Genomic DNA, 25,061 nt, shown 5'->3' on the forward strand with positions numbered 1-25,061 from the left:
CGATCTGGTGTATAGTTTGTGGAGAACCCCGATGTCAATATCTTTAATCCAGGCACACAGTCCCTTATCTCCCTTTTTAGGTAGAGCTCCCAAGCACTTCCTGGAGATTTTACTCTCTTCAGAAAATTAAACCTCAAAACTTCAGCCTAGGTGGGAAGGGGCGGCTGCCTACAGACACAGGCTGGAGGGGAAAAATCCAGCGATCTACCTGCTTCTCACCTAATCCCCCTTCTTTTCAGAAATTCCCCCCTTCCCCCCCCCCCCCCCCCCACACACACACACACTAGCCTCCTTGAATCCTATTTTTCTGAGGCACCTCTTGCGGCTCCAGAACCGTTCCAGGAGGCGGAATTAGACGACTGTCTTTGAGCCGCCATCCTAACTCAGAGGGGATGTCTGTATCTTAAAAATCTTTGGGCCATTCCAACCACGTTGCTCTTCCTTCCTTTCCAAGAACCGCTACTTCTCCATTCTGGGGGAACCCTCCCCCAGCAGACTCACAAGGAGTGCACAAACCACTAAGAGCTGCAGAGTGTTGGTGGGGACATCAAAGGCAGAGATGATATTTACTTGGGTCAACTGGTCCCCTGTGACCAGAGAGGCACGGGCTCACCTTTCACAGCGGCCTTCCTGCTCCACGCTGCCCAGGCACCCAGCCCTGGCTAACGCCCCGCCCCGCCCCGCCCTTCCCACCCGGGAGCCCCGCCCCGCCCTTCCCACCGGGAGCCCCGCCCACCCCGCCTGAACCTACGCTGCGGGCGCCGCCCCCCTGGCCTGGCCCGAGGAACCCGCGCGGGCGGGTGACCCACCAGCATGTCCAGAGCGTCGCGCAGACTCCCGCGCCTCCTGGGCCGCCCGAGGAGCAGCGCCCCTGGGGTCGCTCCGCTGCTGCTGCTGCTGCTGCTGCCGCCGCCGCTCGGGGCCCGGGCCGACTGTCCGTGCCGGGATCCAGCGCTGTGCCGACCCATCCGCAACCGCCCCAACTTCGAGGTAGGCGCCTCTCGCCTGCCCCTCGGGGTCTGGTCCTCAGACCTCAGAGAGACGTTAGAGGCGAACTGAGCCCTAAAAAGAGGTGGTGCGGGTGCTGAAACCAATTTGACCACTTACTTGCCCAGGACCTTTCTAGTTCTGGATTTCCTTCATCTTTTAAATGAGGAAACTCGAGCTCAGGGAGATTGAGTAATTCCTCCCACGTCTTACAGCAAGTGTTCAAACCCTGACCTGAATCCAAACACAAGCTCTTTTCATGATCCGGCTGTGTCGCTTGCAGTGCTTGCAAGCAAGGAGCTAATGAGACATTCGCTAAACAGCAAGACTCCGTGGTTTTCAAAAGAATGAGGATTCAACCCTAGCCAGTTTGGCCCAGTGGACAGATCATCGGCCTGCGGACCAAGGGTCCTGGTTCAGTTCTGGCCAAGGGCCAGTACCTTGGTTGCAGGCTTCTCCCCAGCCCCTGGGGCGGGGGTGGGGGTGGGGGGGGGGGGCGGGCGTGCAGGAGGCAACTGATCAATGTGTGTTTCTCTCACTTAGATGTTCTCTCTCTTTCCCTCTCTTTTCCACTGTCCCTAAAAATCAATGGAAAAATATCCTGGGTGAGGATTAACAAGAGCGAAGGAGAGAGGGAGGGGGTGGGGAGGGAATATGAGGGTTCAGTTTGAATCTCTGCACTCCAGCAGTGCATTGGAGAGCAGAATGTTTTACTTACCTTTTCTTTCCTCTACCCACCACCCCTTTCCTTTAGGCACCTCAAAACCCACCCAAGAAGGGGGGTTAAACTAGGTCTTTCAGTGAATTTTCCTTCTACTCACCTAACAATTTGTAAGGCCTTTGACAACTTTAATCAAACTGTTTCAGAGGCAACATGAAAACAACCTGATTGCCTAGAGTTTGATGACTGCACAGGGAATTGGACATCAGAGAGGTGGAAAGGCTTAGTCCAGAGAGCATTGTTTTGTAATGTAGGGGCCATTGCCAGTTCTTAAGTCTAGCAGGTTAAGTTTGAGGCTGTGACAGCTCAATGCCAATAAAAACATGTATACATTGTTTAGGAGAAAAAATAAAAGTGGTGAAAGTGTTACTGATAGAGAACCTGCCTGGTATGGAAACCTATCATCTGAAAGACTTACTGTAGCAACAATACCTCTTAGCAGGTTAGACAGTGTCTGTGAGCATTTGGAAAACCAATTATGCAAGCAAGTTAAAATTGTGTTCATTTTTATGTTCACATTAAATGCTCTTTTTCTCTACTGATCTTTTCTATGTTTTTCAAACCCCAAGACTAGACTACATAGCTTTTTTCTCCTTGCATTTTCAATTGGTTCATCCAGCTATTTTTTTAGGATTTCTATTATATCACAAGCCCTCAGTATTTTTTTAAACAAATTCAATTTTAATTACCAGTATTAAAGGGATAAGTTTTGTGATGGAAATATGAATCTAAATACAATGAGCTGTTCAATTTTACATTTTTTATTTTTTTAAAATATGTTTTTATTGATTTCAGAGAGAGGAAGGGAGAGGGCTTTTATTACATAGGATAGGATATCCTTCTCTTCCTCTCACTTCTATACTAGAGGCCCAGTGTATGAAAATTCATGCACTGGAGGGGGTATCCCTCAGCCCGGCCTGCCCCCTTCACAGTCCAGGAGCCCTCAGGGGCAGGAGGCGACCCAGCGATCAGGGGAAGGTGATGCCCCATCACACCTCTGCTGCTGCCACTGCCAGCAGCGCAAGCCTTGGCCAGCCCTGGTTACCTGAGCCTTGGGCCGGCCCTGAGCAGCTGGGGGGCTGAAGGAACTGGGGGACTCTGGAGGCAAGCACATGGAGCGGCCAGGCCCACCTGGGGGCAGGCCCAGCTTGCCACATGGCTGCCCCCCACAGGGCTGAGGGGACTGGGCACCGCCATCTTGTGGCTGTCGGTGCCGCCACATTTGAGGGCGTGGCAGTCAATTTATTCCCTCCTTATTGGCTGTGGGCGCCACCATCTTTGAGGGCGGGACAGTCAAGTAGCATATCCCCTCCTTATTGGCTGTGGGCGCTGCCATCTTTGTGATGGTGTGAAGGTCAATTAGCATATTCCCTCTTTATTAGATAGGATGCACATCTTAGGCCCCACCCCTACTTAAAATACTCGAATGGTTTCCCATTGATCTCAGGATAAAATACAAAATCCTCCCTGGTCTCCAAAGCTTTACTTGATCTTGCCAACTTACTAGATCCATCTGATTCCATATACTTACAGGATCTTGTATTCTAGCCACATTGACTTTCTTTTGGTTCCATAAATTCCAAATTCTCTTGAGGGATTCAGACCTTTGCACTCTTTTCTTTCCTCTGCTGAGAATGCTTTTTTTTTTTTTTTGTCCATAGGTATGTCTCCTCCATTCTGTCTAGATCATTCCCCAGGTTTTAGTCCTTTCCTAAGTGTGTAGTCCTCAGTGAAGTTTTCCTGCCCAAGTAGGGAAGCAGGTTCCTTTATATGCTACCATGGGCCCCGGCATTCCCATGTAGCCCCTACCACAATTGTACTTAAATAAAGGACCTGTTCTTTCTTTTTAACCCCTTTGTCACTAATGTCTAGCAATATGCTCTTCCTATACCTTACTGGATGGAATTCAGTAAGTATTTGCTGAATCAATTAACACCTTATTTGGGATAAAGTAATAGTAATCAGTGAGGCTTCTGTGCTTCTAGAATTATCTGTGGGGTAAAAATACTGGAGAAACATAACATCATCTACTTCAGAATTTAACTTGAGTACTATTCTAAGAAGTCATTCATAGAATTGCAGTATCACCTGGCCAGTATTGCTCAGTGGTTGAGCATCGACTTATGAACCAGGAGGTCCTGGTGCAATTCTCAATCAGGGCACGTGCCCAAGTTTTGGGATCGATCCCCAGTGTGTGGCATGCAGGAGGCAGCTGATCAATTATTCTCACTATTGATGTTTCTAGCTCTCTCTCCTTCTCCCTTCCTATCTGAAATATATATATATATATATATATATATATATATATATATATATATATATATATTTTTTTTTTTTTTTTTTAAAGAAAGAAATGCAGTATCTATGGCTCCACCTACAACAGCCAGAAACTTGAGGGTTATCAACCTCCTCTTTTTCTCTTGCCTTACTCATTCAAATAGTCACAAGGTCCTGTAAATTTTGCTTCCTTAGGATCTTTCAGATCTGTTCATTAATCTCACCTTTGCTGCTCCACAGCATTAGTTGAGGTCACTAACATCTCTTGCCTATATTCTTCCAACAGCTTCCCTATTAGACATTCTGCCTCCAGTTTTAGCCTCTCTTGAATCCATTTCCGCTTCAGCTGAAGGGATTTTCTGAAAATGCATACATAAATGAAGACCTAAAGTATAAATGTGTGACTTCTCCTTTAAACGCTTTCCCTCAGGATAAAATACTAATTTCTCAAGACGGCTTTCAAGGCCTTTTATGATTTAATCCTGCCTGCCACTCTCTGGTTTGTCCCTGCTGTCGCAATCTAAATTCTAGGCGATACATCATCTTTCATCAACAGAACAGTTTCACTTCTCTGCTATTCTAATTCGTCTGATATGAAGGACTTTAAGAAAACTCTAATTTTTTTCCTGAAATGTTTAACTCAATTTTATAACAATTGTTCTATAGCAAAAATATGGTTTAAATGTATTAGTTTCTTATTGCCACTATAACAAATTAACACAAACTCTGTGTCTTAAAACAACACCTTTTCCCCCCAACAGTTCTGGAGGTCAGAAGTAAAACAAACAAACAAACAAACAAACAAAAACCCAAAAACAAAAAAAACAAATTCTAGGTGAGAGCCATACTCAGTATTTAGTTACACAACCACCATGCTCTCTCTGCCTCTAGGCCTTGACACTTGCTGCTATCTCCTCCTAGCTACTTTCCAAGCTGGCAAATTGACCCTGCCACCAGTTATATTGGGACCCTGACCCTCATGTCTTTTTCACTCTTGTACTGTCAGTGCCCCCAGTGCCTAGCATATGTTTGATGTTTAATGTTGGCATGCCACTCTTCTTACCTTAATTGATGGTACTTGCTTATCCCTGTTGTCCTGACAGGTTTTTGTGTTTGATGTTGGTGACAAAACTTGGAAATCTTATGACTGGTCACAGATTACAACTGTGGCACTTTTTGGAAAATATGACTCAGAACTTATGTGCTATGCTCATTCAAAAGGAGCCAGAGTAGTGCTGAAAGGTGAGTGCCAGTTTTTACCAGATGTGTCCAGACAATTGGTAAGTTTACGTGCATCATTTGCTATTCCTACTTTCCAAAACATTCCCTTTTCATGTTCATATGGCATATTTTTTAGCATCTTAAATTCTTACATACTGTGTAATTAATTTCACAAATACAAATATTATTAAAGAATTAAATAAACCACTGCATCATTTTGAGCAAAATGTGACTCCTAATTAGCATGATGACCTTTAGCTAGTCATAGTCCACAATTTCTGCTTCTACTTTGAGAATGATTTTACTAATTACTCATAACAGTTACTTTGGAGATGAATGAGTAATAACTTTTTATTATTTTGGTATATTATTTATTCATCTGGAAGACTTAAATTGGGAGCTTAGAGTTCCAAAATAATGAGATGTTTAAAGGACAGTTTGATCTCTTTGGAATGGGGTTGTGAAGTAAATGTCATTAAACTGTGAAAAGCATATATGAACAAAATGTGTGTATTAATTTCACAGGAGATGTGTCCTTAAAGGATATCATTAATCCTCATTTCAGAACATCCTGGATAGCTCAACAAGTTAATTTGGCCAAAACACAATATATGGATGGAATTAATATAGACATAGAGCAAGAAGTTAATTGTTTATCACCTGAATATGATGCCTTAACTGCTTTAGTCAAAGAAACTACAGATTCTTTCCATCGTGAAATTGAGGGATCACAGGTAAAAATTCCTTTGATGTTTTTTGGAAATCCCTAAATTTCCTTATCAAGATGTACTCATGAAGGTATAATTAATAGAATCCGTTTTATAGTAATGAAGTAGAAAAAAGTTCAGCATTTACATCCTAGGAAATATTCTGGAACTTTGGAGGTTTTATTTTATTTTTTTCTCATTTTTTATTAAGGTATTATATGTGTACATATCTTACCATTGCCCCCCGCCCCCCATCCCACTCCCATACATGCCCTCATCCCCAGGTGTTTTGCGTCCATTGGGTATGCTTATATGCATGCAATTTTAAAAGTTTTACAGAATTTTAAGATGATAAGTCTGTTCTCTATGTACATCAAGATAGAACATGGATTGCACCATCTTCTAACCTTGCAGCAGGACTAGAAATATTAGCTAGGCAAAGGGATCAGAAAGAATCAGGAAGGGCCAAGTTGTTTAGGCCCTGCTTTCTCCGGTGCAGGACACAGACAGCTCTTGCCTTGGCGTAGAGGTACTTCAGCTGCTCCACCGACTGAATTGCTTTGTAAAGCACCCAAGGCCCATGAAGGCTCAAAGGACTGACTCCATAGAATCAGTCAGAGTTATGACAAAAAGCAGAGTGCTTCCCCTCTGTCATCATGAGTGTGATTAGAGCAGATCATAGCACAGGGCATCTTGCCAGGCAATGTATGGGTAACAAAGGATAAAGTGGCCCCAGATTAGTAATTCTCAAACCTAGTCATAAACACACACACACACATACATACACACACATACACGCACTGGAACTCACTCCTAGGGATTACTATTCACACAGTTTAAGTGAGCCCAGAGTCCATATTTTTTTACGAGTTTCATAGGTGATTATGGTTAAGAACTACTAGGCTAGGAGATTCTAGACCAAATGAAGACATAGGAAACTCCTGAATTTTCTACCTGAAATGGACACATGAAATGTACAGCTGCAAAGGGAACAATTTCCTCAGAGAGAAATCCAGGACCTAACTGAGTGCCTACACATCTGGCAACTGAGAAAGTAACATTGAAATGATTAGGTAAGGGTGAGACACACTCTTGCCATAAACCCCACTCCTGACACAGCACCATTTAATAGGGAGGGAACCCCCAACTGCAGCTTCTCTCTGAGGAAGGAAGGGTTTGGAATGCACCAATTTTTAAGGCTCCCACTGAGGGATGGTCCCCCAAGCCTAGCTCTGAAAGCCAGAGGATGGTAGCTGACAAAGAAGAGGTTCCCAAAGCACTTGAGCACTTGTAATGGGTATTTTCCCCCTCCTCCCCCATAGGGCTCAGCTGAGAAAGAGCAGGCAAAAATACAACAATGTATCTCCTAGTCAGTCGGCAAACTGCGGCTCAGGAGCCACATGCGGCTCTTTGGCCCCTTGAGTGTGGCTCTTCCACAAAATACCACGTGCGGGCGTGCACGGACAGTGCGATTGAAACTTCATGGCCCATGCACAGAAGTCAGTTTTCGGCCTGGGTTAGTCTATTTTGAAGAAGTGGTGTTAGAACACTCAAGGGGCCAAAGAGCCGCATGTGGCTCGCGAGCCACGGTTTGCCGACCACTGTCCTAGTCTTTTTCTGGGTTTGACTGCATAAAGTTGCTGCCAGAGGCTCTGATTTCTAATTAGCACACATCTAGGTAGTGACTGCAACCCTCCCCAGACCCCAAACAAAATAACAAGATCAAACATTATAAAAAGACTTTAATGAAAGTGAGGTAAGTGATTTACTCCATAGTGAATTCAAAATAATAGTCATAACATGGCTCACTGAATCAGGAGAGCAATGTCTAAACAAAATGAGAATTTCAACAAAGAGAAAATATTAAAAAGTACTAAACAGAAATAATGGAAATGAAGAATAACAATAACGGAACTGAAAGATTCAACAGAAGGGTTCAATAAAAAACTGTATCAAGCAGAAGAAAGGATCAATAAACCTAAAGGTAGAGAATTTCATCTAATTAGAGCAGTGAAAAGAAAAAAGGATGGAAAAGACTGCAGGTAGCTTAAGGAATTTATGAGACACATCAAATGGACCAATATATGTTATAAATATTTATGCATCCAACATTGGAACACCCAGATATATCAAGCAAATGCTAACATATTTAAAGGAAGCAATAGACAGCAATCTATAATAATAAAAGTATAATATGCTAATTAGACCGGATGTCCTTCTGGACGACCTTCTGGACGAAGCTGGGGGCAGTGAGGGAAACCCGGGTCCTGGGTGCCAGAGGGAAGCCAGTGCTGACAGCTGGGGGAAGGAAGGCCTACTCTTGCACAAATTTCGTGTATTAGGCCTCTAGTTCTATAATAATAGGGGACTTCTATAATCCAATTTAAGCAGTGGATATGTTGTCAGTGAGAAAAAGACTCTTTCATAGGATCTTGAGAAAAGCATTTCAAGGATCCACACACAAGAAATTGTGATGTGGCATGGTTTATTTGTGGTGCAATATTAAAAGAGTTCTCCTCCTGGCTTCCCAATGTCCAATCTCCCTTCATCCCACCATTGAAAAAGTCCAACCATGTCTTCAGCAGGGCCAAAATAAAAGCCAAATGCCCAGAGTTCCTGTTTCATAATCCTTGGGAGCCTGCATAGTCTGCCTCAGGCCAGGTGGCCACTAGACCTGCTTGGTCATTTGTATCCAGGCGGGGGAGAACAAGAATGAATGGGACAAGTGCAGGTCACTGAGCGAGAGAGAGAGCTTCTTTGTTCACCTGAAATTATGTATTCTTAGGTTTGGGAGGAACCAGAAACTTACTCAAAATAACCAATTAGCCTGGCCGGTGTGGTTCAGTGGTTGAGCATCGACCTATGAACCAGAAGGTCCCCGTTGATTCTGGGTCAGGGCACATGCCTGGGTTGTGGGCTTAATACCCAGTGTGGGGCATGCAGGAGGCAGCCAAACAATGATTCTCTCTCATCATTGATGTTTCTAACTCTCTCTCTCCCTTTCCCTTTCTGAAATCAATAAAAATATATTTAAGAAACAAACAAAATAACCAATTAGCTTCCCAAACTTTCTCGGGCTTGTATTGGGGTCCACCCCTAGTCAATGATCTTTTTCCCAGACTGACAGGCTTCTGGGGTTGAACACCTCCCACTGTGCCATTTTGATTTTATTGCCCACGTGTTTACTTCCCCTTTGTTCATCCCTTCCCCCAGTGATCTTTGGGCAATGGACTGGTGCTTCCTTGGGGGGAGTGTGAAGCTATAGCTTCCTGGTGAAGCAAACAGGTCTCTGCTTCCCTGAATATGCTCAACAATGTCTCCCCCTTTGCTTCCTTTCCCATCAATATTTAGCTAGCTCTAGTAACAGATAGATTATGCAGACAGATAATCACTAGGGAGACTTCAATAACTATATGTTAGGGCAGCAATTTCCAGCCCTTTTCATCTCATGGCACACATAAGCTAATTACTAAAACTCTGTAGCACACCAAAAAATATATTTTTGCCAATCTGACAGAAAAATAGGTATAATTTTGATTTATTTATTAAAAAAAAATTATAGTAATTACCTACTCTTTTTGCTCCAAAGTGACTTTTAAAAAAATCAGGTGCCTATACTTGTATATAAGGATTTCTGGTACCAAGAATTAACCAATCAGATGCAACCTTATTATGGGACATGACCAATAAGATGCAGCTGTATAATATGACCTATATATTTATGGTTCAAGACAGGGCATTCATGCTGGAAGGCTATTGTGTGTTGGCTTTGTCATTTTTTTATTTGGCAATCTAGGGAAAAGAGGTCAGTGCCCCTGACTAAATCAGCAGGTATTGCATGTTTTAAAAATTCTTGCAGTACACTGGTTAAAAATAACTGTATTAGAGGAAAGTGACCTAACAGACATACACAGAACATTCCATCCAACAGCAACAAAATACACATCTTCTCAAGTGCACATGGAACATTTTCCAGGAGAGAGCATATGTTAAGCCACAAAACACATCTTAATAATGTTTAGAGGACTGAAATTATATCAAGTATCTTTTCTGACCACAATGGTATAAAACTAGAAATCAATCATAAGAATGTTAGAAATGCTTGTCAACGTTGTTGCAGAAATGAGACAAACCCACGAAAGTGGATAGGCAAGGCAAGTTTACTTCTGTGCAGAAGGGTGCAATGCACCAGCAACGTGGAGGGCAGGTACACACAATGAGGATTCTGCTCTCCTTTTATTCCTTCCCTGAGGAGTTACTGCGTCCTACCCGGATTGGCTGAAAGGCGTGGCTTCACATTCTAGCTTGAATGTCTAATCTGAGAAAAGCAGCGCAATAAGGAAGGAGATGGAATGTCTGCTGGGGAATGGGACAAACTATTTCTTCTTCAGGAATGTTTGCCAGTCTGGTTACTTATTAGATTGTTAACTACCTGCCAGGAGATGAGGGGAGTTAATATCTAAATTATAACCTTGATAGAAAAGACTTCTTTATGCTTATAAGAAGAAAACTGGAAAACTCACAAATATGTACAAATTAAACAGTATGTTACTAAACAACCAATGGTCAAAGAAGAAATCAAAATTGAAATAAAAGTATCTTGAGACAAATGTAAGAGAATATAACATGCTAAAACTCATGGGATGCAGCAAAAGCAATTATAAGAGGGAAATTTAAACTGATAAATGCCTACATTAAGAAGAAAGCCCTCTAATAAACAACCCAACTTCACACTTCAAGGAAACTAGAAAAAGGACAAATGAAGCTCCAAGTTAGTAGAAGAAGGAAATAACAATTATCAGAGTGGAAATAAATGAAATGGACTATAAAGACAATAGAAAAAATGAATGAAACTAAAAGCTGAGGTGTTCTGAAAGAAAAAATTGACAAACTTTTAGTTAGACTAAAAAAAGGTCTCAAATAATGAAAATTAGTAATGAAAGAGGAGGTATTACAACTGATAAAACAGACATCCTAAGGATCATAAGAAACTACTATGAACAATTATATATCAACAAATTAGATAACTTAGAGGAAATGGATACATTCCAATAAACATACAACCTTGTTACTTATTGGTAGGAATGTAAACTGGTACAACCACCACAAAAATTAGTTTCTCAAGAAATTAAACAGAACTAGTATATAAAAAGAAAACAAAGCACTCTTTCAAAGAAATAGCTCTACTCCCATGTTTATTGAAGCATTATTCATAAGAGCAAAGATGAAAATAGCTTAAATACCAACAGATGAATGGATAAGAAAATATGATGAGAGAGAGAGAGAGAGAGAGAGAGAGAGAGAGAGAGAGAGAGAGAGAGAGAAGAGAGAGAGAGGAGAGAGAGAGAAAGAAATATCCAGATTTAAAAAAGAAGGAAAGCCTTAGCCAGGTACCTCAGTTGGTTGGAGCATCCTCCAGATGCACCGGGGTTGCAGGTTGGGTCCCCCATCAGGGTGCATTTGAGAATCAACCAATGAATGCATAGATGATGGAACAGCAACTTGATGTTTCTCCTTCTCAAAAAGAAAAAAAGGAAAAAGGAAGGAAATATTTCCACTATTGAATAACCTGAATGGAATTCTGCTCAGAGAAATATGCCAGACAGATAAAGGCAATTACTGCATGGTATCACTTAGGTGTGGAATCTTAAAGAAACAATTTGAACTTAGAAACAGAGAGTAGGTGGTTGCCAGGGGCTGGGAGGAATAAGGAGAGTCTGGTAAAAAGGTATAAACTTCCAATTATAAGGTGAATAAAGTCTGGGGATTACTATATAACATGTTGACTATAGTTGATAATGCCATCTTCTATATAATAAAAGCCTAAGCGACCGTTACGGTGGAATGACCAGAATGACCAGTCACTATGATGCACACGGACCACCAGGGGACAGACGCTCAATGCAGGAGCTGCCCCCTGGTGGTCAGTGCACTCCCACTAGGGGAGCGCTGCTCAGCCAGAAGCTGGGCTCACGGCTGGCGAGCGCAGCGGTGGTGGTGGTGGGAGCCTCTCCCATCTCCCTGGCAGTGCTAAGGAGTAGCGAGCCGAGCAGTAAGGAGCAGTGAGCAGGTGGGTGGTAAGGAGCAAGGGGTCCTAGACTGTGAGAGAGATGTCTGACTGCCAGGGAGTGGGCCTAAGCTGACAGGCAGACATCCCCCGAGGGCTCCCGGACTCTGAGAGGGTGCAGGCCTGCCTGAGGATCCCCCCTCCAGTGCACAAATTTTGTGCACCGGGCCTCTAGTATTGTATAAATGAAAGTTGCTTATAAAGTGGAACTTAAATGCTATCATCAACAAAAAAAGTATCATCACCTGTACCTTTTCATTTTATTTTTCCAGTTTCCTTGCATTATTATAGTGTCACTGGTTTTTAAGAGCTTATTTATGACTAAAGATGTTAACCATTTCTCATGCATTGCAAATGAAATACCATGTTTTTGTTACAATTTTACTCTGGTGTTTTACTTTTTGGTTGTATCAAACTTGTGTATTAAATAAAATCATGCTGTTTTTAAAAAAAATTTAAAAAGTAAATATGTGAGGTGATGGATGTGTTAGTTAATACTTTTGATAATATATATGCATATCAAATCATCATGTTGTACACTAAATATATTACAATCTTATTTGTCAATTATACCTCAACAAAACTAAAAAGAATATTAGGCCTAGCAGTGCTTTTTTGAAGATAGGGACCAGCTCCTTTAAACATGTCTAACACAATGTTTAAAAATTGTTTATCAAGTGAATGAATAATACCTGCCTTTCAAAATTTTAAAATATAGTTAACTAGAAAATATTTATGTTTTATATATAGTATGTAAAATATATTTTATGTTATGTTTTACCTAAGTAATATTAACCAATAATTCTAAACCTATCTCAGAATCACCTGGGAATACTTGTTAAAAATATCCCCAGTGATTGATTCAGTAGATCTAGGATAGAGCCTAGGAACTATATTTTTATCAAGTTGTGCAAGGTGATTCTGGTACATTTGGTCAACGGGCATTTGAGAATTATTGAGAAATTAATAAATGATATAAGGATTGATCTGTGTGGAAATCAGCTTTTCAGATTAGTACAATTTAGACCAAGAATAGCAAATATCTGGTATGCAGGCCACCAGATTCCTCTCCTCACATACTTTGCTATCAAAGACATAACCCTCATTTTTTTTTAATGGTTTCATTTACTTTAATAGTCAGGTGTTGTTGTTTTTTAAGTGTGTTTTTGTAATCTTCACCCAAGGATATGTTTTTCCACTGATTTGTAGACAGAGTGGAAGGGAGGGAGGAGGTACATGCCCTTGACTGGGAACAGAACCCCTAACCCTTTGGTCCAAGGGCCAACGTTCTAACCATTGAACAAAACTGGGCAGGGCTTCCCACATTCTTTACATTGCTTTTATTGATAAACTATAGGCCCGTTGCACAAAATTTGTGTCCCCCAGCCTGGCCTGTGCCCTGTCACATTGCAGGAACACTGCAATCGATCGCCCCAAAGAAGTAGGCCCCACCCACCCATCCGGGGCTCCTTGATGGATTGCCCCACAGAGGTAGGCTGGAGCCAGGGGTTCTGTCTCTGCACCGCATGGAGCCTGGAGGTGGGACCCCCAGGACAGCCTCGCCAGACCCCCAGGCAGGCCTTGCTGTGTGGAGCCAGGAGGTGGCGGGATCCCCAGGCAGGCCTCACCACATGGAGCCGGGAGATCCCCAGGCAGGCCTTGCCCGACCCCCAGGTAGGCCTCGCCTCGCGGGGGTGGGACTCCCAGGCAGGCTCTGTGCTACGCCCGCAGTGTCAAGCCCAGCCCCGCCCACCTGCATGCAGCCATCTTGTGATGGCGTGAGGGCGTCATGGCGTGACCACTACTTAGACTTTTATTAGTAAGAATTAGAATTGGTGAGTGAAAAAAATAACCTATTTGCTAGTGCTGATTAAGCTATAGTGAGAGGTCAAGGAGGAAGAGATTGAGCAGCAGTACTATTTCCATGTTTGAGGGGCAAGTAGAACAATTTGGGCTTCTATGTCAAATTCATGTTAGGTAGATTAGTGGTAAGTACAGTTGCCAAGATAGACCAGATTGTGGAAGGTCAAGAATATCAGACTTAAAAGTATGCATTTTATTCTGTAACAGGTTACATGTGTAGAAAGTGCTTAGAGAAGAATATTGTATAGCAGTATGTAAAATTTCTAGAAGAGAAAAGGAGACCAGTAAGGACTAACCCAATAATACAATAATAGGATTTATGGTTTGGATTGGGATGATGGCATAACCCTAACACTCAGCAAGTGTTCCACAAATATTTATTGAATTAATTAATGGAAAGGAAGCGGCTAAAGAATTATGAGAAGGAAAGGAAAATGTGAGATTAGCAATGGGGTGTGGGGAAGAGGAGTCAGAAAGGCTCTTAAAATGGTGACCAGGAGAGAGAGAGAGAGAGAGAGAGAGAGAGAGAGAGAGAGAGAGAGAGAGAGAGAGAGAGAGAGAGAGAGAGAGAGAGAGAGAGAGAGAGAGAGAGAGAGGGGAGGGGAGGGGAGGGGAGGGGAGGGGAGGGAGAGGAGAGGAGAGGAGAGGAGAGGAGAGGAGAGGAGAGGAGAGGAGAGGAGAGGAGAGGAGAGGAGAGGAGAGGAGAGAGAGAGAGAGAGAGAGAGAGAGAGAGAGAGAGAGAGAGAGAGAGAGAGGCTAAAATAGAGTCTGGAAGGAGAAATGTGTTTTGGGGGAAATACGAGATTTAAGATTACAGAATTTTGGTCTGAGAATTAAAGAGCTAGAAATGCTCCTGAAGAGTTCTTTCTACATCCTTATATTTATAGGTAGGAACACAGATTTAGATGTTTTAAGTTACACAGACCTAGTTATACAGAGCCAACACTGGAACCAAAGTCTTTTGATTTGTCTAAAATATTAATATTGCCTTCTCAAAAATATGAGGTTAACTATGAAATCCAAGTGAAAATACTATTAATGTTTAGGGGAGAGGTAAGGACTTACAAAATGTATTTGAAATATATTTACAATAGTATAGCTCCCATTTTATAATAGGAAGCAGCAATAAAGCAGGGTCCAAGAAGTAAATTTTTGCTTTATAACCTATAAGGTTTGTTTGTTGTTGTTGTTGTTGTTGTTTGTAGAGCTTCCTTTAGTGTTAATATGCAGAGAATTATTGAGAGAACTTTGAGAAAGTCTTAAAAATAGTAATAGTAGAATAAATTGGCCAAAGTGTAAAAATTTTAACTAAAGTATCTCAATCATTTGTAATAATCAGTGGGTTTACCGAGAGCCTAAATATGAACTTTTAATGAAACCTTAGAATACTTGCACACATGTAAGGCTAATTAATACTTGGTTAAGGCAGACAGACTTGTTGTAGAAGATTGGCTCACCATTCAAAATGAAAGATAATTTATCACTCAAGTTTTATTGGAATATTTCCATTAAATTGGACCATTTAAGTGATTTATTCATTTCTAGTTGGTTATCTATACCTGTAACTATAAAACACCACTATTCTTTAACTGTAATGTTGGAATAAACCCATCATAATAATGTAATTGTAAATCAGGGGCTCCTACTTCCAGGCCAGTCAGCTTGTACCAACATATGACTGACCAATTCATCCTGCATAATTTTAAAAAATATATTTGTATTGATTTCAGAGAGGAAGGGAGATGGAAAGATAGAAACATCAATGATGAGAGAGAATAACTGATTGGCTGCCTCCTGCACAGCCCCCACTGGGGATCAAGCCTGTAACCTGGGTATGTGTCCTGACTGGGAATCAAACACTGACCTCCTGGTTCATAGGTCAATGCACAACCATTGAGCCATACCAGTCAGGCAGCCTGGGTAATTTTTAAAAACTTTTGTATTTGAATTATTTTCGTGTGCTGCTTTTATTTTCCAATTGCTTTCCCACCACACCCTATTGTCATTATACCTGTTTCTTTCAATCTGTTGAGTTTCCAATCTAACCTTTGAAGACATTTTAGTTTAAAACTCCCCTTCTACACAGTTAACTGCTCCTGAAATTGTATATGTTCAAATAAGTCTGGTTGCAAATATAGGTCCATTATTTAAATATGTGTCCAAAATATTGTCCAAATATATGTCTGGATCAATCCATGTAAGCAAAAAAATATATGTTTCTTAGAACTTTTCTAGTTCCATATGTGTCAAACCCTACATTCATATATGAAAGCAGTTCTGTTTTCTTGGATAGCATTAGACGAGAATATGTAATCAACAAAACATCTAACATAATATGCATATTTGATCCTGTTACATAAAATGGTTTGCGTTTCTCCACAGGTAACCTTTGATGTAGCTTGGTCTCCAAAGTGCATAGACAGAAGGTGCTATAATTATACTGGAATTGCAGATGCTTGTGACTTTCTCTTTGTGATGTCTTACGATGAACAAAGTCAGGTCTGGTCAGAATGTATTGCAGCAGCCAATGCTCCCTATAATCAGACAATAACTGGTAAGACACACCAAATAATCATTTACTGCTAGTATTAATTTCATAACCTCAAACACTAAGTCTTATTTTAGTATTTCTAAGGCATTTGTATACTTTTTCCATGCTTTCTTGAAACATGAAAAACATTTAATTTGGAGAGCTTTAAAGTTTACAAAAAATTTTAAAGTTTTCATTTAATTCTTCTAAAAATCTTCTAAATAAGTATGTTATTTATTAATCATCTATTATACATGAGATGAAGAGTATTATCTTGATTGTACAGCTATGAAGTATTACATAGTTGAAACTCAAGCAAGTGTTTTAACTTCAAGTCAACACACTTCTCTCAAAATTACATAAATAAGATATTTTTTAATCTAGAACTTGGCAAGATATTTTTGTTGAAATAACCACTGTTAAATAATTTAATAGCAAAGATAGTTATGATGTGAATACCTTCTACACATGATTGATAGGATTGCCTTTATCTCATTTGACATTTATTATTAGTACATGCTGTATTACAAATTACATACATACCTAGGAGATATTATAGATTTGGTTCTAGACCTCAGCAATAAAGTGAGTATCACAATAAAGGAAGTCATAATCATTTTGTGGGTGGAGAGTCTGTCATCAGGTTGCCAAATAAGCAACATCTTTGAAGTACAACAAGGAGGGTATGCCTGTATAGCATCACAATAAAGGGTATTTCTGACCGGTCATTCATATGATATGGCCTTTGCATTATCCTTTCCAAAGTTTGGATTGGTTTATATCTCATCAACCAATTGAATCAAAGGTTGCTTACTATCTTATGGACTCCAGTGAATTTTTTCTCAGATAGTTGGCACTGATTTGTTGATTGGTTAGTAAGTAAAAAATTATTTCTTTTTCATATAGAGGTAAAACCTTAGAACCTGGCCTCATTTTAGCATGTCCTAGTTGTTTGGACAGATAATTAACAATTTGACAAATAATTTAATTCTGTTATAATTAAAAAGTAATTATTTAATCTAATCTTCCCAAACTGTGTTTCATGGAAGAGATGATAACTGTGCTCTATCAATAAAAGTTTCATAATCATGATGAACAAGAATACATCCAGAGACAAATGGCAGGGGAGGGGTGGTTAGAGAGCAACCAAAGGTCTTGTATGCATGCATATTAGCATAACCAATGGACACAGATACTAGGGCTGTGGGGGCTTGCCCCGGGTGGGAATGGCTGGGGGGCGGGGCGGTGTCAAGTGGGGAAAACGCAGACATATGTAAAACTTTAGACAATAAAGAAAAAAGTTTCATAATCAAATATGTTTCAGAAATGATGCATAACCCACCCCTTTCTTGGCTATTGAATGGTATACCATAACTTCAAAGGTTATGAAAAGTAGCAAATTTACTTAACATTCTACATAGTCTTAGAACTTCTCTTGGTGGAAATACACATTTTGCAGCATTGGGCAGAAAGGGATCCATAGTACAGTATTAGTATTTTGCAGAAATGTACCTGTTTTACAAACTTAGATGCTGCAAGGCTTGTATAAATATATTAGTAGACATATGAAGGAAAAATATGCTTTTTCTGTCCCTATTTGATTAGCATATGATGACTACATCAAGATGGGCATTAACCCTAAGAAACTCGTAATGGGTCTTCCCTGGTATGGTTATGATTATACCTGCCTGACTCTATCAGAGGTAAGAACAGCTCATTTCTTACATAATTTCTTTCTCTTTCTTTAGTATTTTTAGACCTTGCTGTAATATATAATATATAATATTCTATTTAGAATTTACCAACTCTTCTATATATAGAGTATATAAACTTTAGAATTTCTGAAATATAGTTTGAGACTAAAAAGGAAAGGGTTTATTTTTAAATATTCAATCCCATGAAAGTTTCTGAATGTTCTATATTTTCATTTAATAATGAAATTTAATTTTCATACTGTATAATCAGCATATCTATATAGTATACATTTTTCTAATAGTTTTCAGTATATTTTCTGATTTAACTCTTAACATATACTTAAGTGATAATTTCTAACATGAACATTTTTGCATTTCTAGGATCATGTTTGTACCATTGCAAAAGTCCCTTTCCGGGGAGCTCCATGTAGTGATGCTGCAGGACGTCAGGTGCCCTATAAAATAATTATGAAGCAAGTAAAGAGTTCTCTTTCTGGAATCCTATGGGATGAAAATCAGAAGTCTCCATATTATAACTATAAAGTAAGACTTTTCACAAGTTATGGACATTTATTTCTATTAGTTTTTGTAATTGCATATTTTCATAATTACCTATTTGCTATGGAGGATTTCTATCAGTTTTCTTTTAGGTACAACATACTGACTGCTGTTTATAGCAGTTAACTTGTCTTTGAATCTGTTTAATCAGGAACTTTACTTCCCTGGTGAGCAATTCAAGGTATGGTCACAGTGGCCACTTGTCATTGTAGGTGGTATAACAAAAACATGCATATCACAAACAGGATTTCCTGAATAGATGACAAATATGTATGAAGACTGTGGTTTCTAATAAGCTTTGGGAAAAAATAGGCTGGAAACCTCCATTTCAAAGTAGATAGAGACTCTGATGAGGCTCCTATGCAGGAAGGAATGAGGCCAAGAACAAGAGATGCCATCATGGACTTTACAATGGAAAATGGCATCATTTCAAATTTATTTCACAATTCAGTCAAACTATGTGATATGAGACCAATGAAAAACCATGTTAAAATTAGAAACTAAAAATATTACAGAGACTTGAAGAAATGGAGTGAATGATAAGCAGTTCTGTCAGGTAATGTTTGATAAACAGGAATTGCCATACCAAAGAGACAAAGAAAAGTTATATTTTTCATAATTTACCTTTAGCATAATAACTTTTCATACTTCAAAAATCTAAGTACTAGCTTTGAATTCACTTTGGATTATTATTGTAAAAGGAGCCCTAAAAAGATATGATGTAAATTAATTCCAGTAAGAATATCTATTTTTAACTAATGGTCTGGTAATCTTTTATAAAAAATGATTGCAAACATACATATTTAACAAATTATAATGGATTTATATCTATACATGCCTATATATTGATTATGTAGAAAACTTTACTGCAGAGTTTTCTAAAGTTTAGAGTCTAGTGTGCATACCTAATAATTAAGCTATGGCATACTGTAACCTTGCCTTTGCCAAATCCTACCTAATAAAAAGGTAATATGCAAATTGACCATACCATTGACACTCCCACAAGCCACGCCCAGCAGCCATGCCCACCAGCCAATCAGAGCAAGTATGCAAATTAACCCAACCAAGATGGCTACAGCCACAGAGAGCAAGGTTTCCCAGGTAACAGAGCAAGCCAAGCTTTCCGAGAGCTGTTGCAGGCCTAAGCCTCCACTCAAGCTACAAAGTTTCAATTATAGAAGGTAAACAAATTCAAACAGAAATGGCGGCAGAATGGAGCTTGAGAGAGCAAGCCAGGGTTGCCAGTGGCAACAGGGGAAGCAAAGCTTTCCGTACACCCTGGCCGGGCCCAGGTCTCCGCTTAAGGCTACAAAGTTTCAATTATAGGTGAACTAACTGCCACAGAAATGGCTGCCGGCCGCGGAGGGAGCAGCAGGCTTGGCTCCGCTCCAGGCTACAAAGTTTCAATTGTAGAAGGAAAATAAATTCCAGATACCAGGGCCTCTGCTTGGGTTGCCAGGGGGCGTGGCTTGCCTGCAAACCACCACAGGCTCCTCGCTCAGGCCGCCCCATGCCCCAAGGGAACCCCCACCCTGATCTGGGACACACTTCAGGGCAAACCAGCTGGCCCCCACTCCTGTACCAGGCCTCTATCCTATCTAATAAAAGAGTAATATGCAGATTGACCATCACTCCAACACACAATATAGCTGCCCCCATGTGGTCAAAGATCCTGCCCCCATGAGGACACAAGATGGCCACTACAAGATGGCCAGCAGGAGAGGGCAGTTGGGAGGCACCCGGCCTGCAAGGGAGGGCAGTTGAGAGGGACCAGGCCTGCAAGGGAGGGCAGTTGGAGGTGATCAACCCTGCAGGAGAGGGCAGTTAGGGGTGACCAGGCCGGCAGAGGAGGGAAGTTGGGGCAAACAGGCTGGCAGTAGAGCAGTTAAGCATCAACCAGGCTGGCAGCAGAGTGGTTAGGGGGTGATTAGGCTGGCAGGCAGAAGCGGTTAGGGGCAATCAGGAAGGCAGGCAGGTGAGCAGTTGGGAGCCAGCAGTCCTGGATTGTGAGAGGGATGTCCGACTGCCCGTTTAGGCCCGATCCCAGTGGGCAGTCGGACATCCCTCCAGGGGTCCCAGACTGGAGAGGGTACAGGCTGGGCTGAGGGACAACCCCCCCTCGGTGCACGAATTTCGTGCACCGGGCTTCTAGTAGTATTTATAAAATCCTGTTCTAGGAACTGTTAATATTTCACACACACACACACACACACACACACACACACACACACACACACCATGGCCAAATAAATTTGGAAAACAATGCATACTGTATGTCCCTCCTGGAGATTTAAAATGTATATTATAAGAAAGGATTTGAGAAGTGCTGCAGCACATATGTCATTTTTTAAAACATAGAACCTTGTTCCCAACACTCTTAGGAACATGGAGCGGGAAGAGTGTTTCAAGGATATGTCTTGTAAAGACTGCATGTAACCAGTTATACATAATTTAGAAATATGTAGCCGAAACCAGTTTGGCTCAGTGGATAGAGCATCGGCCTGCGGACTCAAGGGTCCCAGGTTCGATTCCGGTCAAGGGCATGTACCTTGGTTGCGGGCACATCCCCAGTAGGGGGTGTGCAAGAGGCAGCTGATCGATGTTTCCCTCTCATCAATGTTTCTAACTCTCTATCCCTCTCTCTTCCTCTCTGTAAAAACATCAATAAAATATATATTTTTTTAAAAAAAGAAATATGTAATGCAGAATAATAGTTGATGCTGTGATGTAGTGTTTCTGAATCCCTGTCTTACTTTTTCTGTAATGAATAAGAAGACACATTCTTTTAGGTCTTAAAATTCAGAATACATTCTGATGAGCCTTGAAGACCATTCATTCCATGGCACTTTAGACAACAATCTAGTCATACTGCTTTTGTTCCTCTTTTTGTTGATTGTAAAATTAGCAGCAACCAAAATCAACTTTCTGATGTGACTGAAGAGAATCATTCTGCCTTCTTATGCTGTCTCAGCAATAGCAGCTTCATCTTGGTACTCAATATATTTGAAGGCATTTATGCCTGAACCATGCATATATCACTCCTACATGTACTCAGTTTTTCATCCTTTGATCCTTCACTATTTTGAGGCATTTGAAATTTCTTAACAGTGTCAAAAAGGTCAAAGTACTAGCTAGAATGATGGCAAATTCAAAGGTATTTGGATTTGCTCCTAAATCTTCAAAAATAAATATTTCTATATTTAGGTACAAGTTCTTCAAGTTGTCTTTTAATGGTGAATTACAATTGTTACTAGATCTAAATATCTATAAGTACAGAATATAAGATATAGTATAAGATATGCTTGTATATAATGAGTCTTTTATACTTCAATATGCCATAGTTTATTTATTTACCAGGGACTGTTTCCCTTCAAAGAAGTTATTTTAGGAGACTATTCTAATTCCAGTGGTGCTATCATTAAAAAAAAATGTTACTGGCATTAGTTGAGAACTGCCTTTAAAATTTTTACAAGATGTATATAAAATCAGTAAATTATTTTTAACCACAGGTCATTCTATTTTTACCTCCTATTTCCCCCTTCCTCTACCCTTTTGCCTAGATCTGCTCATTTTTTCTCTCTTTTATCCAATAAATGATATACCTTCTAAGAGAGAAAGACTGTCAGTGCTAGATAGAGACAGGTGTTATGGGAAGAAGGACTTTACAGGGTAGAAGGTGGGCAAAAGACCACTTTCTAGTTTATGGTTTTCGTCAGCTGTGTGCATAAGGCACCCATGGAGTCCAGACCTGACAGGCTCTTAGATCAATTGGGTAAGACTTAGAAAAGAAGTTACTTTCCTTGTCTATTGCCATTCCTCTTGATTTAACTAATGCATCATAAACAAAAGCATCTGTTGAGGTCCTAACTAGGCACATTTCTAGAAACTGTAGGGAATATAAAAAAGTGTATAAGCTGGTTCAGAGAACCACAGCAGCGATCCTCCTTAGCCTTGGCTGAATATCACAATTACCTAATGGAACACAGAACACAAAACAAACAAATACATATCAGAGCACTAGCCCTGGAAGGTTTTAATTCAGTCAAACAAATTAACTGGAATCTGTACTTTTAAAAACTCCACAAGTGACTCAGATATACATATTGGTTGATAATCATCAGATCAGGGCAAAGAAGGAATCTTAGGGCATGAGAAGACCTTAAATGGAAGCTATTAGGAGGCCTATTTGTGTAATCTCTGCCGTTGTAAAAATGCCACAAGCAATGATATCTACCAAGTATCACGTAAAGCGCCATGCAATCATAGAGCCAGAAAATGCTGTGCCCTTACATTTGTATTATTTCATTGTATCCTTTTTGAATCCTTGAAATTTAGAAATGTTTTCCCTCTTATTGCACTGAATATTTAAAATTTCCACTTTCATTTATTTGTATAGGATTCTGCTGGCCAATTTCATCAAGTGTGGTATGATAACCCGAAGAGCATTTCTTTAAAGACAGCATATATACAAACCTGGGGCTTACGGGGCATTGGCATGTGGAATGCAAACTGTCTTGACTACTCTGGAGATGCTGTAGCCAAACAGCAAACAGAAGAAATGTGGGAAGCCTTAAAACCAAAGCTGTGAACATCTTTTGTCAAACTACTAAGATTTTGAAAAAGATCTGTACAAACAGATCTAGTTTCTTGAAGAGATGAAAATTTATACATTTTTGTCATATGGCTGTATATGTTAATTATTATATTAAAAAACAGTAAAGATAAAGTGATGCTTTGTTTGTATGTAGAACTATAGATAGATAGATTATGTAGATAATAGGTATAGATATATCTTCAGTGTCCAGAAACATAAAGGTAAGAAACAAGTATACTTACTATCCTATATAATAAAGAGGTAATATGCAAATTGACCCTAACACCCTCACACAAGATAGTGCCCCAAAGTGGTCACAAGATGGCCGCCACAAGATGGCCAGCAGGGGAGGGCAGTTAGGGGTGACTGCGTCAGCAGGGGTGGGCAATTGGGGGGGACCAGGCCTGCAGGGGAGGGAGGGAGGGCAGTTGCGGGAGACCAGGCCTGCAGGGGAGGGCAGTTGGGGGGGACCAGGCCTTCAGGAGAGGGCAGTTGGGGGTGACCGGGCCTGCAGGGGAGGGCAGTTGGGGGAGACCAGGCCTGCAGGAGAGGGCAGTTGCGGGGGGGGGGGGGGGGGCGGGAACCAGGCCTGCAGGAGAGGGCAGTTGTGGGGGGGGGGGACCAGGCCTGCAGGGGAGGGCAGTTGGGGGGGGATCAGGCCTGCAGGGGAGGGCAGTTGGGAGTGATCGGGCTGGCAGGGGAGGGCAGTAGGGGCAATCGGGCCAGCAGGGGAAAGGTTAGGCATTGATCAGGCTGGCAGGGGAGTGGTTAGGGGTGATCAATCTGGCAGGCAGAAGCAGTTAGGGGCAATCAGGCAGGCAGGCAGGTGAGTGGTTGGGAACCAGCAGTCTTGGATTGTGAGAGGGATGTCCGACTGCCGGTTTAGGCCTGATCCCACAGGAATCAGGCCTAAACCGGCAGTCGGACATCCCACGAGGGGTCCCAGACTGGCAAGGGTACAGGCTGGGCTGAGGGACACCCCCCCACCACCAGTGCACGAATTTCATGTACGGGGCCTCTAGTATTAAATATTCCTCTATAAGATGTTTTAATACAATAATTAAGAACTCTTGCTTTCAGAATTTTATGCTAAAATTTCCCTCTAATATTAAAATATATGCTTACAAATAAATGCTAGTTTTTAAATATGTATAATTTGAAGTGGAAATGTTTACTTAGAAGAAATTTTTTTAAAGCCTAGTCTAGTTTAGGCTAGTTTTCTTTATACTTGTTTTTTTTCAATAAATCTAAACTTAAATCCTGCAATTCATTATCTTGTTTAAGTTCATTAAACTGTTGGAAATAATTTTCCTGCTCCCTGACTCCATATAGTACTCATGTCCTCTGAGGCTTATGAATTAAACTCAAACTTCCAGAGGGAAAAAGTATATATATGAAGGATTAAAATACTAAAAAAATATAATAAGATAATTTAGTAATATTTTAAATTAGGCCTACCTATTATTTTCCAACTAAATTTTTAATGTGGCTATTTCTGATATTTTATAATAGGAAAAACATGCTGGGAACCTAATTCTATCCATTATCATTTACAATTATTATTGCAAATTGTTATTTACAATTGTAATTGTAATTTTGATGTTCCAATTATTAAAATTCCTCCATTATGGACATCTATACTTTGTTTCTTGGCTAGTTTTCTTTTTATGGATAGATTTTCCTTTTTCTTTATCTGCATATTAATTATCTAAAGACATTGTTTTCTCAAGTAGTTTTTTTTTTCTAAAAGAGAAATATTTTTAAAAGCTTGTCTTTTAAAAAAATATTTTTATTGATTTTTAGAGAGCGTGGAAGGGAGAGGGAGAGAGAGATAGAAACATC

At 40.6% G+C, this 25,061-nt stretch overlaps 1 protein-coding gene across 1 annotated transcript; it reads left to right on the forward strand.

Annotated features, from left to right (window-relative positions):
• Positions 1-778: 778 nt before the first annotated feature.
• Positions 779-23,553, forward strand: CTBS (chitobiase). The gene is made up of 7 exons (XM_079778296.1): positions 779-990; positions 5,089-5,227; positions 5,732-5,940; positions 16,226-16,397; positions 17,979-18,076; positions 18,449-18,610; positions 23,022-23,553. Exons 1-7 carry the CDS (start codon positions 814-816, stop codon positions 23,211-23,213), a joined length of 1,149 nt encoding a protein of 382 aa, XP_079634422.1. The 5' UTR covers positions 779-813; the 3' UTR covers positions 23,214-23,553.
• Positions 23,554-25,061: the final 1,508 nt, after the last annotated feature.

The sequence above is a fragment of the Cnephaeus nilssonii genome (assembly GCF_951640355.1).
Source record: "Cnephaeus nilssonii genome assembly, chromosome: 7".
Taxonomy (NCBI): Eukaryota; Metazoa; Chordata; class Mammalia; order Chiroptera; family Vespertilionidae; genus Cnephaeus; species Cnephaeus nilssonii.

Coding starts and splice junctions, on each gene's coding strand:
- CTBS (XM_079778296.1), top strand. CDS start 814: ATGTCCAGAGCGTCGCGCAGACTCCCGCGCCTCCTGGGCCGCCCGAGG. Junction 18,077..18,448: donor CCTGCCTGACTCTATCAGAG/GTAAGAACAGCT, acceptor TTGCATTTCTAG/GATCATGTTTGTACCATTGC. Junction 18,611..23,021: donor CTCCATATTATAACTATAAA/GTAAGACTTTTC, acceptor TTATTTGTATAG/GATTCTGCTGGCCAATTTCA.